Genomic DNA, 15830 nt, shown 5'->3' with positions numbered 1-15830 from the left:
ACTAATCTATGAGTTTATTTATCTAATGCAAAACGATAGTGCATGCCTAATTAGCTTCTAGAAAATGAAATGTAATTTATGTTTAGTTCATGAATCTTTTAGTTAGGCCTCACCCATATTAATTCAGACCAGTGATGATAATTAGAACTATAATATGCTAATATTGGGAGATAGCAATAAGATCAATGTTTATATAAGGCACAGTCACACGTTTAGTTTCAGTTCCACTTCAGGGAAACCCACAAGAAAGAAAAACAGCTATTTTTATTTCCATTATTATTTTTGTTTTAATATGGCTGTTATATATCGATCTGTAAGTGTCAGAGTGTGATCAAGTGTTATTTAGCAAAATATCAAAATGATCTTCGATTAAGACAAAACCTGATCTGCTCATCCTTGTTATGTGTTATTTATGAAGCTGGCAGGTTTTTGTGAGTTATACTGTAATGTGTTATGTAAGACTGTTCCTGAACAGAGCACACATATATGAGAAATAATGGAAATAACCTTCATAAAATCTACAATTAAATTCAAAATGTGTGGGACAGATTAGATAACAAACCCTAAAATAGACGGTTTCTTCCGGAGACTACTGTTTTTTTTAAAGACTATATACACACAGTTGTAATAATATGTAATATCAAAATGTATCTATATCATATATTAAAAAAATTTTTAAAAAAATAAATATATATATATATATATATAATTTGTATTTATAATAAAACAATTAAAATATAATAAAGCTGTATATGTGTTTTATATTATAAAATGTATTTTATTTTTTTATTATTTTTATTGAATTGAATTTATTTTAGTTTTTTTAATTTAAATATACATTTAATTATAAGTTTTTAAATATATTTATATTTACACATATTCTATATACATTTTTTGACAATAATAATAATAATAATATTTGTAAATATATATATATATATATATATATATATATATATATATATATATATATATATATATATATATATATATATATATACATAAATACTGTCATGGTGCAGGGAGTTTCCCCTGTGGTCTGTGCTGTCCGGTCAAGTTCGGTAGCATACGGGGCATTTTGAGTATTTAGTAATGCTGTTTGATCTTTCAAACTCCCCGGTGGTCTTTCAGGCACTCGTCAACTACGTAAGTTTTCCGTATTCATGGCCACCTGGTGAATGTGGTTTCTGACAGGGGTCCCCAGTTTGTGTCTAAGTTTTGTACAGAGTTCTGTCGACAGCTGGGAGCGACTGCGAGCCTATCCTCCAGATATCATCCGGACCATCGGCAGGACGTCACCATATTAAGCCCCCACTTTAAGTGTGTGGTCAGAGAGTCTGGTTGTCTTCTAAAGACATTAACATCAACCCAAATTTGTTGAACCGTTTATTATTGCCAGGGGTGGTTCTAGGGTGAGTGGAGATCCGGGGCTTAGCCCAGAAAAATCCATGTATGTGACTTTTTGTTTTAATAAATCAGAAAGATTTACCTTGTTTAATATATACAAAAACAATAAAAACAAAAACAAATGTAAAACATTTTATTTAAAGTATTGAGGAAAATACATTTGCTTTTTGCAAACAAAAATTAAGAACTGCAAAACAAATGAAACAGCGCGAAAGCAATGATTTTGCAATATATATTTTCCATGGTCATATCTATTAATTTATTTGCAACGCTGCTTTTATTTTGCTCGTCAGTCTAGTTTGAGCTTGCAATACCATTTTTCCTTTGCGCTTCACTTTTCTGCACGTCTCTCTTTGTGGCACTGTTTTGACGTGGGGGCGGAGTCAATGGACGGGAGCAACAATGCCTCCATGGAAGTGACGTCATCGGGCCGAGAGGCAGCTCACTGATCCAGGTCCTGTCATGATGAGCAGAGACTTTCGATTGGATCGTTTATTTTTATTCAGTAGCATTAAAACATTCATGTTTTCATTTTATTTACTTTATTAACAAATGTATATGTATTAGCAGCGTTTGCCCAAGTTAAAGAAGTTGTTAACATAAACATCTGCTGTTTATTTCTCTCAATGTGCACACTTTTATAGCATTATGTGTATTGGGATCGCAAATCATTTGAGTCAGTTCGGGAGTTCGGAGCGGGTTCGTGAATCATTTGAATCATTTCGGGAGTTCGTAGCGGGATCGCGAATCATTTGAGTCAGTTCGGGAGTTCATAGCGGGTTCGCGAATCATTTGTGTCATTTTTGGAGTTCGTAGCGGGATCGCGAATCATTTGATTCAATTTGGGGATCGCGAATCATTTGAATCAGTTCGGGAGTTCGGAGCGGGATCGTGAATCATTTGATTCAATTTGGGGATCGCGAATCATTTGAATCAGTTCGGGAGTTCGTAGCGGGATCGCGAATCATTTGAATCAATTTGGGGATCGCGAATCATTTGAATAAGTTCGGGAGTTCGTAGCGGGATCGCGAATCACTTGAGTCATCTGAATCCAGTTTGGGAGTTGGAGCGTGATCGCGAATCATTTGAGTAAGTTCGGGAGTTCGTAGCGGTTTCGCGAATCATTTGAGTCAGTTCGGGAGTTCGTAGCGGGATCGCGAATCATTTGAGTCATCTGAATCCAGTTTGGGAGTTGGAGCGGGATCGCGAATCATTTGAGTCAGTTCGGGAGTTCGAAGCGGTTTCGCGAATCATTTGAGTCAGTTCGGGAGTTCATAGCGGGATCGCGAATCATTGGAGTCAGTTTGGGGTTCGCGAATCATAGCTGTATATGGATAGGCATTTTTAACTAATTTAGCAGCCAGTTATAATTACGATTTCCACGCTTGTTTAGGTGTGAAATGTGAACTGGTATTTTTTTTGTTTTAATGATGTGCCTTTTAACAGTATCAAGTATATTCAAAAACTAAACAAATCGTAGCCTACCTAAAAAGTGCATGCATCTAGGCTAATGTAAAGTTACATGATGAAGTCATACTAGTGCGCGTGTGCATTTTGAGTGTGTTCTTTCACTGCATTATTCGGTGTATTCAAATGTGAATGATCACAAAATTCAAGATATGAACCCTTTGTGCCAAAGGGGTTCTTTCTTGTCATTATAGAACCTTTTTAGCATGAAAGGTTCTTTGGAGTTGAGTAAAGAACCATATGGTTCTATATAGAACCCCAATGAACCTTTTTTTCTAACAGTTTGTTGTCATTATTGCTAAAGTGCTCATTCCGTTGTTGGTGCGGCTCATATATATAAATACACACAAACACACAACCATAATTAATAAAATATAATTAAAATATGACACAACAAATGTATTACTAAAATTCATTTTTGTTAATTACTACTAATACTACAATTACTTATTGTATTTCCTGCATGTGTGTATGCATGTATATATATATATATATATATATATATATATATATATATATATATATATATATATATATATATATATATATATATATATATATATATATATTATTGTTGTTGTTGTTTCTATACACACAGTGATAGCAATAATAACAAGTTTTTTTTAAATATTAAAAATTATATATATATATACACACACACATACATACATACATATATATATAACAAACATCGACATGTATTTTAATATATGTTATAAAATAAAAATAGACACATATAGTAATGTTCATTATTCATTATATTGCATTCATTATATTCATTATTATAATGTTTTGTATATATTTACAAAATTTATTGACAATGTTTAACACACACAAGCATTTTCTTTTTTTATGTATTGTGTGTAAAATGAAATTAAGCTACCAGTATAACGTGTGCAGTATTCAGTGTGTGTAACTGCAGAAGTGCTGTATTCACATCTGTCGAGTTCAGCTTTAAGCGCCGCCGCTGTATTTCCTGCTTGTGTTGAATCATGTGCTCCTGCAGCAGCAGCAATATGGCGGCACTGAAACACAGCAGAAGCTCCTGCTGGATCTGTGCTGTGTTCCTGATGCTTGCGGCTCGAGTCGTCGCTCAGACGGACGCCAGTAATGTGCAGACGGTGGCCGACGCGAACTGGACGCTCATTCTGCACGGCGAATGGATGATCAAATTGTGAGTACGGTGTGTGTGTGGATGTGTGTGTTAGATCTGATCTGATCTGATCCATACACTGCAGGATTCAAATGTGAATGGTCAGATTAATAGCGCTGGGATTCGATGATGCTTTGATCAGCCGCGCGCTGCGACAATGTAGCAATTTATACTGTAACAGTGTGTCTAAATAAAAACAATAACAAAGAATGTTGTGCAGTGACGGGTGTGCCGAGTTCTCACCGGAAGTGATTATAAATCTCTTTTTTGCTGCAATAGTATATATAAATGCATGCAAATCTTATCAGATCGTCATGGTATGCAATAATAATCTATATGCACATATATTGTGTATGTTATTGTGTAAATAGTGGCCTACAGTGGACATGATCACATCATTAGGGTTACACCCACATTCACATACAGTACGATATGCAGCATTTATGCTCGCATGTAAATGAATCGATCTGTTTCATGTGTTTTATCAGTTATGCTCCGTGGTGTCCGGCCTGCCAACATTTACAAACAGACTGGGAGAGCCTTGGAAGACAAAGCGAAAGTCTGGGAATATCAGTGGGCAGGGTTGACGTTACACAACAACCAGGTTTGACCATTGCTTCTTCCTGTATATGATGCTGTTTTGAAATTAAAATGTGAATCATTTAATGTCTTTAAAGGTATATCTCTCCACCTCTCTCTCTCTCTCTCTCTCTCTCTCTATATATATATATATATTTGTAGGTGTGTGTGTGTATATGTACAGTATACACACACACACACACACATTCTTAATAAAATATAATTAAAATATAATACAAAAATGTTATTGTTGTTATTATTACTACTTAAACTACAATTACTTATTGCATTTAATGTATGTGTGTATATATATGTGTGTGTGAAAATGTGTATATATGTTCTTAATAAGTATCATCATTAATATTTTTCATACCACAAAATATTACAATATAGTTATTTTTTTTATTGGTTTGTATATTACATTTTAAATAACAATGTTAATACATAGATCTTGTTTTATAAAGTGAATAAAATACTTGGATTATTTGGAATACAGTTTTATATTTAAATACTTGGAAAATTTTGGATTTTTATTTTTTATTTTATTTGGAACTTGATGGGTACAATTAGTCTGACATCAGTGCGAAAACATCTTGACATTGTGCAACAGTTACATAAAACAGGATGAGCCACATTCAAAGCCGTTAAAAAGAAATCTATGCGTATGATACGATCATCAGTGTGAAGGCCTTGTTTGCGTCTGGCCTGATCTACAGCAGTGCATCTGGCATTTACATTGAACACTGCTGGATTGTTTGCACACAGAGTCCCTTTAAGTTTAGTCATGTGGCTCAAATGAACTACAGTGGGACTTTAAAGGAGCCCACTTTAACAGATCGCTAATTTGAATTCTTACTGCAGTTATTATCAGCGAGTGACATCACAAGCAGATGAAAGCCATTGTATCCAGAGCCGTTTAGATGATTCCCTTTGAACACTAATTGCATTTCAAATGCAAGCAAAGATTGCATTTAAGCGGCTAATGATGCAGTGGAAATGGAGTCTGTTGTTTTGTGCTTCCACCTGCAGCGAGGTTTGAATGACGTCTCTCCTGTACGTTTCTGTGGAAGTCTCAGGTGGCGAGAAAACGCCTCTTACTGTCAGAAAGCTGTCATGCTTTACTCTTATTACTGTGCTGCTATAGACCATTCACCGCCTTCCCATGCCGAAGGGATTTCTTTGGCCAGTATAGGATGTGCTCGCTCTTCTATCTGCATTTCTGCATCAATATATCCATCCTCTCTTCTTTTGTTCTGCAGGTCTGAGTGGGAGGTTTCTGGTTACAACACTGCCGACTATATTTCAGTAAGTCCTCAGATGACTGAATTTATATTCCCTCAGGTGTTATAACAAAAATGGACTAACATTTTTATTTTAGGTTATTTTTTTATTTATTAAAAATGCCACACATTTAAAGTATAAAACCAAAAAAAAAAAAAAAAAAAAAAAAAACACATCTCATCCACAGTGCTAAAGATGGCAATTTCCGCAAATATGTTTCATCACGGACTATTGAGGATATCCAGGCGTATGTTGTGCAGAAGAAGTGGGAAATGGTTGAGCCGGTGCCAGGATGGAGGTCTCCATCCTCTCTTCTGTAAATACAACCTTTTCTGTCTGGAAAAAAAAAGTGCTGATGTGTTTGCCTCGCATAAAATGAGTTGTTCGAATTGAATACATTTGATATATAATTGCATTTATTCATTTACAGAATGTCAGGAATGGCTAATCTCTTTCGTCTCTCCGTGTGGATCAGAGTAAGAAATATTTAGCAATTTGTTCTGTAGTATTATTGTCTTAAATAAAAAAAAGTATAGATGACTCAAAAATGAAAATTTGGAGATTTGGATTTGGAGAAATGTAGCATTGCATCACTTGCTCTGCAGTGAATGGGTGCCGTCAGAATGGGAGTCCAAACAGCTGATAAAAACATCACAATAATCCACAGCACTCCAGTCAATCAGTTAACATCTGGACAAGACAAAAGCTCAACAAATCCATCGTGAAGATCTTTTTAACTTCAAACCATTGCTTAAGTCCATAATAACGTTTCCTCCAGTGAAAAATCATCTGGTTGAATCGGGAGAGAAATCTGCACTGCGTTTAAACCGCTCTAAACAGATATGTGGCTGGATTTTGATGTGATAAATTTTAATTTTTGGGTCAACTTTTCTATAATTACCATGTCTAAAGCTATACACTTTATTCATAGAGCAATTTGATAACACTTTAAAATTGCGTTCTGTTTGTCAACATTAGCTAACAACATAAGTTGATAAAGAAAAATACTGCAAAAGCATTTATAACTCTTCTATTTTCTAATGTAATGTGTTACTGATGCTCTTTCGTTCTTTTGGGTAATTCATGCATTCGTTCACCAAATGAAGAAACCTGTCAAGTCTGAATTTAATCTTGCCATTTGTTTTAAATACTTCTCTGTTCTGTCCATTCAACACAGCAAATCCACACGTACCTGACGAATACTCTCGGTATCCCTTCCTGGGGCTCTTATGTGATTTTTGCCATCATTACGCTCTTTATGGGACTGATGCTCGGCCTGGTGAGTTTAAAAACCACATTTTCAGAGTTTAGATGGGTTTATGTATTATTCATGCTTCAAACCTAAAGTTAAATGCTTTAGTCTTTGCATGAAAGTACCTCATGCATTAATATTCCTGCGGACGGAGCATCCGTGCTACAGATCTAAAAAGAACATTTACCAAAAGGGAAGCAACAAAGTGCACTTGACTTCATCTGATGTGAGAGCTCTATGAAGCAGATCGCACATACTGTACTGATACATGATGGCTTGCACCAAAAGGAATTACATAATAAATGTTGAAAAAGAAGTTCCTGCATTATACAACGGTGAGTTGTGTAACACTGGCCGATTCTGCGGCTCTTTTTGAGGATACAGTGGGTGGCTCTCGCATGTAGTGGATCAAACTTTCAAAAGTGAACTTCAGCTGACGGGTTTGGGATTATTATTCGGTCTAATGGTAAATATATCTCAATTAGATGCTGGTTTTGATCGCTGACTGCATTTGGCCGTCCAGACCCAAGCGCAGAGAAAAAACAGGTGAGATTCGAATCACACTTATCATTTACCCTGCACTAATTATGTTTAAATGGTTTAATTTGACTTTTTAATATCTCATTGTAGCATAATGCGGTTTTAAAAAGTGCATATTGCACACCATTTGTGGTATGAATCTACGATAAGTTCACATCAATTAACATTAGTTAAAACATGTATTTATTGACAATACTTTTGTTAATTAAATTATAACTGTTCTTCATTAGTTCATGTCAGCTCAGATCAGTTACTGTTAACTTTTGATTTTAATTAAATATAAATGTTGCAATTAATAAGTTTTATAAGTGATTTGAAAAAAACATGCTGACAATGTTAACAAATTATATCTAATTATAAAATGTTACTATTTGTTCATTTTATATAGTACACAGATTTTCTGTACTTTTACCATTTTCCAGTATAAATAGCTACATTTTTTAAAAATCACGATACTTTTAGTTAGGTATTAGGTAAAATGACATAAGATATGAAGTCTTGTTTTCTGAAAAACATGAAAATGTAATGAGTTTAAGTTTAAAACAGGAACAAAATATCTGTCAATGGTGTAAGAAAAAAAAAAAAAAAACTCAAACTCACTTAATTCAAGACTTGGTCCTTTTGATTCTCAAGTTAATGTTTCTAGATTTAATAATGTTTAGATATTTATACTGGAAACCAAGAAATCATTTTTCAGAGATGCATCATTCAAACGCATAGTTTTTATTGTTTAAAAATAAATATTATTTAAAAATATTTTGTTGTTTATATTTTAAAACTTAAGTGAAATCATTCCAAATATATTGTGAATATTTAATGCCCAGTTTCAGTGTTATTTTGAGATACTATAATAGTTTATTAATATTAAAAATTATTTTTAATGTTATATTTCCATTTTCCATTAGATTTTTTTTTTAAAGTTTGTTATTTTGTTTGTCTACATTTTTAAACTTTTTATTTTGAGCGTGGTTTAGAACATGACGGTAATTAAATAAAAATTTGAAGTGTTGATTTTTTTTCTATATTTCATTTTATTTCAGATTCATTTTCAGTTTCACTTTTTAATAACAGTTTACTTGAGTAGTTTAATAACTCTACCCAGGTCAACTTTACTTGGTCGATACACCTTTGAGATGTTATTGAACCTTCCCTAATAAAATGAATCATTTAAATCTCTGTCTGCGCAGTTGTGATTGTGAAGGAGGAAGTCTCAGAGGAAGAGGTGGAGGACATCCTGACGGAGGAGAAACACGCATCTGACCTGGACAATGAGAGCGAGCGAGTGTCTGGTGACGAGTCGACCGAAGAGGAAGGAGCGATGAGCGATGGAGCCACCGCTGGCAGTGACCAGCCTCCGCCAGAGGGGGCAGCAGAGAGTTCAGTGAGGAAACGCAAACCACTGGAGAAGAACACTACCGATGGAACATAAAGTCACTGCAGTTGCCACCAAAACAAGAGGAATCTGCCATATCTGTACGATATGCAAAGCAACGCCAGCTATCAGATGATTTCTGCTGATTTCATACATGCAGAACGTGGTTTGCCCATTCAGTGCTTTCCTCGCGTTTTACCTGCGGTTTCGTTTTTAAGAATAGTTGCTTAAATTATTTGCTGAAAGATACCACACATTGACAGTTTCATATTTTCTATAAATGCCAAAAATATGAATGTGCATAAATAGAATAATTTAATGCTGAGGTTGCAAAAATACCATGTTTACAGTGTATTAGGATGAATATCTAAAAAAGGCTCTTATTTCACTTTAAAATCAGAAGAAAAGTGCAACCTATTAATGTATAATTAATAGTGGTTATTCTTTTTTTTTTTTTACATTTTGACATTGTTGATGCTGATTAAGCACATACAGCATCACATGGTGCATATACTGTACATGTGACACTGAAGACTGGAGTAATGATGCTGAAAATTCAGCTTTGCATCACAGGAATACATTACTTTTAAAATATATTCATATAGAAAATAAGCGATTTTAAATATTAATAATTTTTCACAATATTACTACTTTTAGTGTATCTTTAATCAAATAAATACTGGCTTGGTGAGCAGAAGAGTCTTCTTTCAAAAATCATAATTATTGCAAACTCTACACAGTGGTGTGATTAATGCATTTAAATATTAAAATATGTATCTTTTTTTCTTCACTTTTTTATTAATTGTGTAATTGTTATTTTTGACTTGACTTTTTTTATACTGTAATGCAGTACACAAATATTGTGTTCGAGTAATATAAAGAACCGAAAATTGCAGAACTCAAAAAAAAAAAAGGTACTGGTGTGTTACAATATTACAATTTTTAAGAAATGTGCTTAATTGTCATGAAAATGTTGCAATGCAAAACCTATTAAAACTTCTTATTATTTTGGTGTGAAATATAAAAGCCATGCTCTTAACAGGTTTAATGAGATGCATGCATTACACGGTTGTTTTACCACAATTCCTTAATTTGCTGTATTGATAAACGCTTCCTCGTTTGTTCATGTTTCACATTCTTGCGCCACAACTCAGTCCTGACCGTTTCCAGAAGGAAAGGAGTATTTTTTGCACTATAGCTTTCACACACACGATGCATATAGTATTGAATTGCACAAACTGTCCATAATCATAGTTCCATAAACACAGCGTATTATCAGACAGATGTTTTGCCTACCAGGTCTCAGGATAAATATTTCTCAATGATATGAAGATGTTGTTTTGTACAGTGTAGATTTGTTATGTATTCCCTGTAATTGCAAATTTAATTCATAAATTGCAAGATTAACTTTGACAACGTCTTTGGTATTAAAATCGGTGCAGTCTTTAAAATTTGCCTTTCATTTTTATACTCTGGACAGACTGTTTAAATTCTGTGTAGCAAATAAATGTTAGTGATTTACCAGCACGGAAACACACCAGCACATCTGTTCAATGTTTCTGTGTCCTTTATCATATGCTGAACATCTATTGTCATTGTATTGTGTGAGAGATTGTTATATTGTTAAAATTGTGTAAGCTGTTCACAACTGTTGGGTTTGTGTTCATTAAACAGTTTGATATGAAGCATTTTGGATTTTAGTTTGTCGTGTCAGCATTTAAAAGCACAACAAGCAAAATTATTTTTTCATGCACTGGTAATTTTTGAGATTTTTGGCTGTTTTGACATTTTTCAGAATAGTGGAAAGAAAACATCCAAAATATGCTTTTAAGTGTTCGTTTTATTACACTTTAGCTATCTGCCTCTTTAATGATAAAACATATTTTTTAAAGAGCTGTTTTCTCAAAAAAAAAAAAAAAAAAAAAAATCTGCATTTCAGCAATAAGTACATAAATATATTTATGTAAATATATACAAAAATAAATAAAGAAAGAAAACGAGTCATAAAGTGTACAATAAAGCACAATCAAATCCTTATAATCACTTTGCACTTGAATCAAGGAATAGGTTTAATCTGCCGATTTCCGTGCAGGTGATTGTATAAATCTGTCTTATGCATTGCTCGAATTGAATCAAGTCTTGTCCAGGCATGTCTAGGAGATTCTCAAAAATCAATTCATTTATCGATAACAGCTCTCCAGGTGAGGAACCAGTAGGTGAAGACATAAACCAATGTTGAAAACAGCTATACAAATTGTTTTCAGGATTGAGTAGAAAGTTAAAAAGAACAGCATTTACCTGAAAAAAAATAATCTTTTGTAACATTTTACATTTATTCACTTTCCCTTTTGATCAATTTAATACATCCTTTCTGAATAAAAAATATTTATTTCCACCCAAAAAAGAAATACTTACCCCAAACTTTTTTTTACGGTAGTGTATAATGTTACAAATGGTATCTATTTCAGATGAATGTTGTTCTTTTGAACTTGCTATTAATCACAGAATACTGAAAAGAAAAAAAAAATGTACACAAGTGTTTTCAACATTGATAATAACCAGAAATGTTTCTTGAGCACCAAATCAGCATATTTGAATGATTTCTGAAGATCTTGTGACACTGAAGACTGATGCTGAAAATTGTTTACGATTGTATTATTATTTTAAATTGTAATAATATTACGGTTTTACTGTATTTTGGATCAAATCAGTGCTGGCTTGGTAAACAGAAATTACTTTTGAACAGTAATGCACATCCAACAGAATAACTGTAGCATTGTTTACCAATGCAGTATTTATTATTTTCCATAAAAACAACTGGATGATTGATACTTTGTGATAATAATGTTTGTTCCAAAAGGCGTGTTTAAATGCAAGAAACTAGTTTATTAGATATTAAAAATATAAACTGTAACAAGACTGGTTGTCAAACTGTGTGTTATTGTTGTGGGGATTTTTCAAGGATTTCAGTGCAGTGTTGGGCAAGTTAATCTGAAAATGTAATCTCATTACTGATTACTCCTTTTTAAAGAAATCACTCAATTCATCGCAATCACACAAATCTCTGACACAATGAATATATGCATAATTAATATTTTACAATGTCTACAATTCATGTGTTATAATGAGAGGAAACGTGAGCATGCAAATTTCAGCACTGCATTGCTCAGCGCTGCAAACACTTGTTATAGCCAATAGAAACTCTGCATACACTTGCGCATCCGAGAAAACATCGGTCCGACAAATAGTGAAAGAGGCAATCTTTTGTTCGTTATCTGGCTCGGCTCGGTGTTCATCTTCAGTTCACAGCAGTTCAGTCAGTGTACTGTTTGAGTAAATGAATTACTCCGGGATATTGGTTTGTTTGAACTCAGAGGGAGTGTCAGCCACATTAAAAAAGTGAACAGCTTAAGTCATTTGTGGATTAATGCGTATTAGAGATGCAAACCTTTTAAAACGATTAAGTTCGATTTGGTGAACTGAATGATTCGTTTGCGAACCGGATATCCAGACTGCTGTGATTTGAACTCTCTCTCACACAGACCCGGAAGAGAAGACAATGCTGAATAAAGTCGTCACTTTTGCTATTTCTGGACCAAAATGTATTTTCGATGCTTCAACAAATTCTAACTGACCCTCTGATGTCACATGGACTACTTTGATGATGTTTTTCTTACCTTTCTGGACATGGACAGTAGACCGTACACACAGCTTCAATGGAGGGACTGAGAGCTCTCCGACTAAATCTAAAATATTTTAAACTGTGTTCTGAAGATAAAAGGAGGCCTTACATGTTTGGAACGACATGGGGGTGAGTTATTAATGACATAATTATGATTTTTGGGTGAACTATCCCTTTAATAGATTAAGTGGAAAAAGATGTTACACTCCAGTCCACTGATCCTATAAGCAAAATGAATCAAAAACTACTGTCTTTTTTTCATTGTTTTTATTTTACTTATCTGCCTTAATCCTTCCTCCAGGGGCTTATGTATTTACACAGTAAACACTCCCATCCTTTCTTTATCTTTGCTTTCTACATAAAAAAATGACTACAGTATTGCATGTTGTATTGTATTAATTTTCTTAAAAAAAAAGCCATTTGGATCTTTACATTGAGGAGAAGGTGCAGTGAAAGTGATATGAAGTTTGGTAGTAAGTCTTGAAGTCGAGGTGTAAGCAGCTGTTGTGAAGCACTGTAATGCTGTTACGTAAAGCTGCAGAGGAGGCTGAGAAGAGACGCACATCTCAACATCCTACACACGCTGAAGGAGAAAAACTGCCACGATTTACACTCGCAGAAGGGAGAATCTCAAACCTGTCAGAAGTATGGCTGCAACATATACCACTCCTATATATATATATATAAATCTACAGTCGAATATCCACGGGCTGTTATTATTATGCCATTCTGACTATATGTGAGCGCTCAAAAGTCTGAATTCACATAGAACTTGTGGTTTTCTCCCAATAAGTTAATAGGCAGCCTATTATGATAAAGCCGGGAATAAGAATCTGAAAATAAAGAAGCTTCAAATAAAAAACTTTAAGTGCTACCACCCCTATAGATTAATATTTCACTTTCCATAATCCATGACCGACAGAAGAGCATCTTGGCGGCAGGGATTTATACCAAGACTCGAACTGACACGGGCAGAGACTGGATTTTTTTCGAACAGGTAGGGTACAAGTGATTTCAAAACATTTCAGCCGGTGTATATATATCGTGGATATATTATTTATCTGATATGAAATGTGTTTGGTTCAGCCAACATGATGTCACGGGAATTCGTAAATTTTTCACGACCACACTCGTACAAATTCATACGATTTTTGCCAAATCGTATGCATTTTACGAGTTGCACAATTCGTATGAATTTGTACGAATGACCTACACCTAACCCTGCCCATAAACCTAACCGTCACTGGGGTTTAGAAATATCGTAGACAAATCGTTGTACAAATTTGTATGAATAAGCCACCTCGTAAAATACTTATCAATTGGTCGTGAGTTAGCGTTGCTTCAGCGCGCAGCAAGAGCAAGTCAAACTACAATGCAGAATATTAATAGCTATGACTGGGACTGTTATATAAATACTATTATGATGAGAAGACCATTATAATAAAACGCTGTGAATTTGTAGAGTTTAGCTGCCGTGTTTCTGCACATTGTTTCGTGAAGAACGCGTCCACAAAATGAGTTCATTCAGAGCCACGCAGACACATTCATTTGCATTCAGGCTTTTTTTTGATAGATATAAGAATGAGATACAGGTTACAATTGACATAAAATGTCAAAATTATTAGATAAATAAAAATATAGTCATGGTGGTGATGTGCTCAGTCATGACTATGAAAATGAGATAAAAATTAGACAAAAGTTGACATTATAACATGAATACATAATTATGACAAAAAAGTTGAAATTGACATACTAATCATAATTATGATATAAAAGTTTATAAGTCATAATTATGATGATTGAAACGAATACAAAACTAATACAAAAGTTGAAACTACTCTATGATGTAAAAAGCCATAACTGTGACAAAAAGTTATGACACTTTAAATGTATATATATATATATATATTTTTTGCAGATAGCCTATGAGTCTTAATATTAACGTTATGTTGTATAAATAACGAAGAGTATTGTACATGAAATTATGAGTTTAATCCTATTGATTAAAAACATGCTATCAAATGCGTCACTCTACTGGTCATCTTCAGCGCGCGCAGCTCAAAACAGAAATGCAGAACATTAATATCTACTGTCATATAGGGTAAATTTATAATGAGAGCACTATTGTAAAAACTGTTATTTGTTAGAGTTCCGTTGATGTTTAGAGTTAAGTATCTTTTAAATCAAAACATCAAAACATTATTTACCCTGTTTGTATATACCTAATATATATATATCATCATCCACAACACAGACTCTCAGTACACCCTGGACTACATTTCCCATGCTTCATTCCACCAATCACAATCACCTGATAACAATCACACACAGCTGCCACTAATTACACACACATAGCACAATTATCCAACACGGTTTATAAGCATTGGACGTCCTTTCACACACAGCCGAGGATTGTTCTGCACGTATCCCTCCCCTAGCGATAACTGTGTAATAAAAGCTTGCACATGGATCCACACGTCTCAAGACTCATCAGTCCCATTACATAATCCTAAACCTAATTAATTCAATTTAAAAAATATATATAAATAAATAAAAATATCTAAAATATGTATTAACAATAATAATAAATTATATAATAATTGGTCAAATTAATTACATCAAGATTTGCATCATGATAGAAATTCCTTTTTTTTTTCTTCTTCTTTCTTTTTTTACAAACAAACATTTGGATGCATGATTATTACCTTTGTGAATAATTCATACAAACAAAACATACAAACAAATTCAAAAGTAAAACATCCCGATGCATGTCCATAATGAAATTATCAAGAAAATAATGTCATTATAATATTATAAATTAATAATTTGCTTTATGCTAAAAAATTATTTTGATTTTTACCCAATGACACATTGTTCCTGTCATATTAAATTGTTCATTTTAATTTAAATCTCTTACTTGACCATTATGTACAGACAGCATTGATTTTTACTCAGTTCTGTGTTGGCTGTTCACATATCAATGACAGAAGCCCCTATAGCTGTGACGGGGCAAAGGGTCCGATGCTGGATAAACATTAGTTGAAAGCATGCAGAAAGTTAACTTGAGAGAGTTAATAATTGATCAGTGTGTCTCTGA

General features: G+C 33.7%; 1 protein-coding gene across 1 annotated transcript; it reads left to right on the top strand.

Moving 5' to 3' along the window:
• The first annotated feature begins 3858 nt into the window (after positions 1-3858).
• tmx4 (thioredoxin-related transmembrane protein 4) lies at positions 3859-10736 on the top strand. Its single transcript, XM_052529876.1, has 8 exons — positions 3859-4048; positions 4516-4631; positions 5866-5911; positions 6075-6203; positions 6318-6363; positions 7065-7166; positions 7625-7685; positions 8867-10736. Exons 1-8 carry the CDS (start codon positions 3867-3869, stop codon positions 9106-9108), a joined length of 924 nt encoding a protein of 307 aa, XP_052385836.1. The 5' UTR covers positions 3859-3866; the 3' UTR covers positions 9109-10736.
• The last annotated feature ends 5094 nt before the right edge of the window (positions 10737-15830 follow it).

The sequence above is a fragment of the Carassius gibelio genome, chromosome A17, assembly GCF_023724105.1.
Source record: "Carassius gibelio isolate Cgi1373 ecotype wild population from Czech Republic chromosome A17, carGib1.2-hapl.c, whole genome shotgun sequence".
Taxonomy (NCBI): domain Eukaryota; kingdom Metazoa; phylum Chordata; class Actinopteri; order Cypriniformes; family Cyprinidae; genus Carassius; species Carassius gibelio.
Note: the sequence above shows the minus strand (reverse complement) of the source record. Positions and strands in the feature narration are given on the sequence as shown.

What these genes read in the sequence shown, in the direction of transcription:
- tmx4 (XM_052529876.1), top strand. Translation starts at nt 3,867, where the DNA reads ATGTGCTCCTGCAGCAGCAGCAATATGGCGGCACTGAAACACAGCAGA. An exon ending in GGCGAATGGATGATCAAATT is followed by an intron (nt 4,049 to 4,515) that starts GTGAGTACGGTG and finishes GTGTTTTATCAG; the next exon opens with TTATGCTCCGTGGTGTCCGG. An exon ending in AGGTCTCCATCCTCTCTTCT is followed by an intron (nt 6,204 to 6,317) that starts GTAAATACAACC and finishes ATTCATTTACAG; the next exon opens with AATGTCAGGAATGGCTAATC.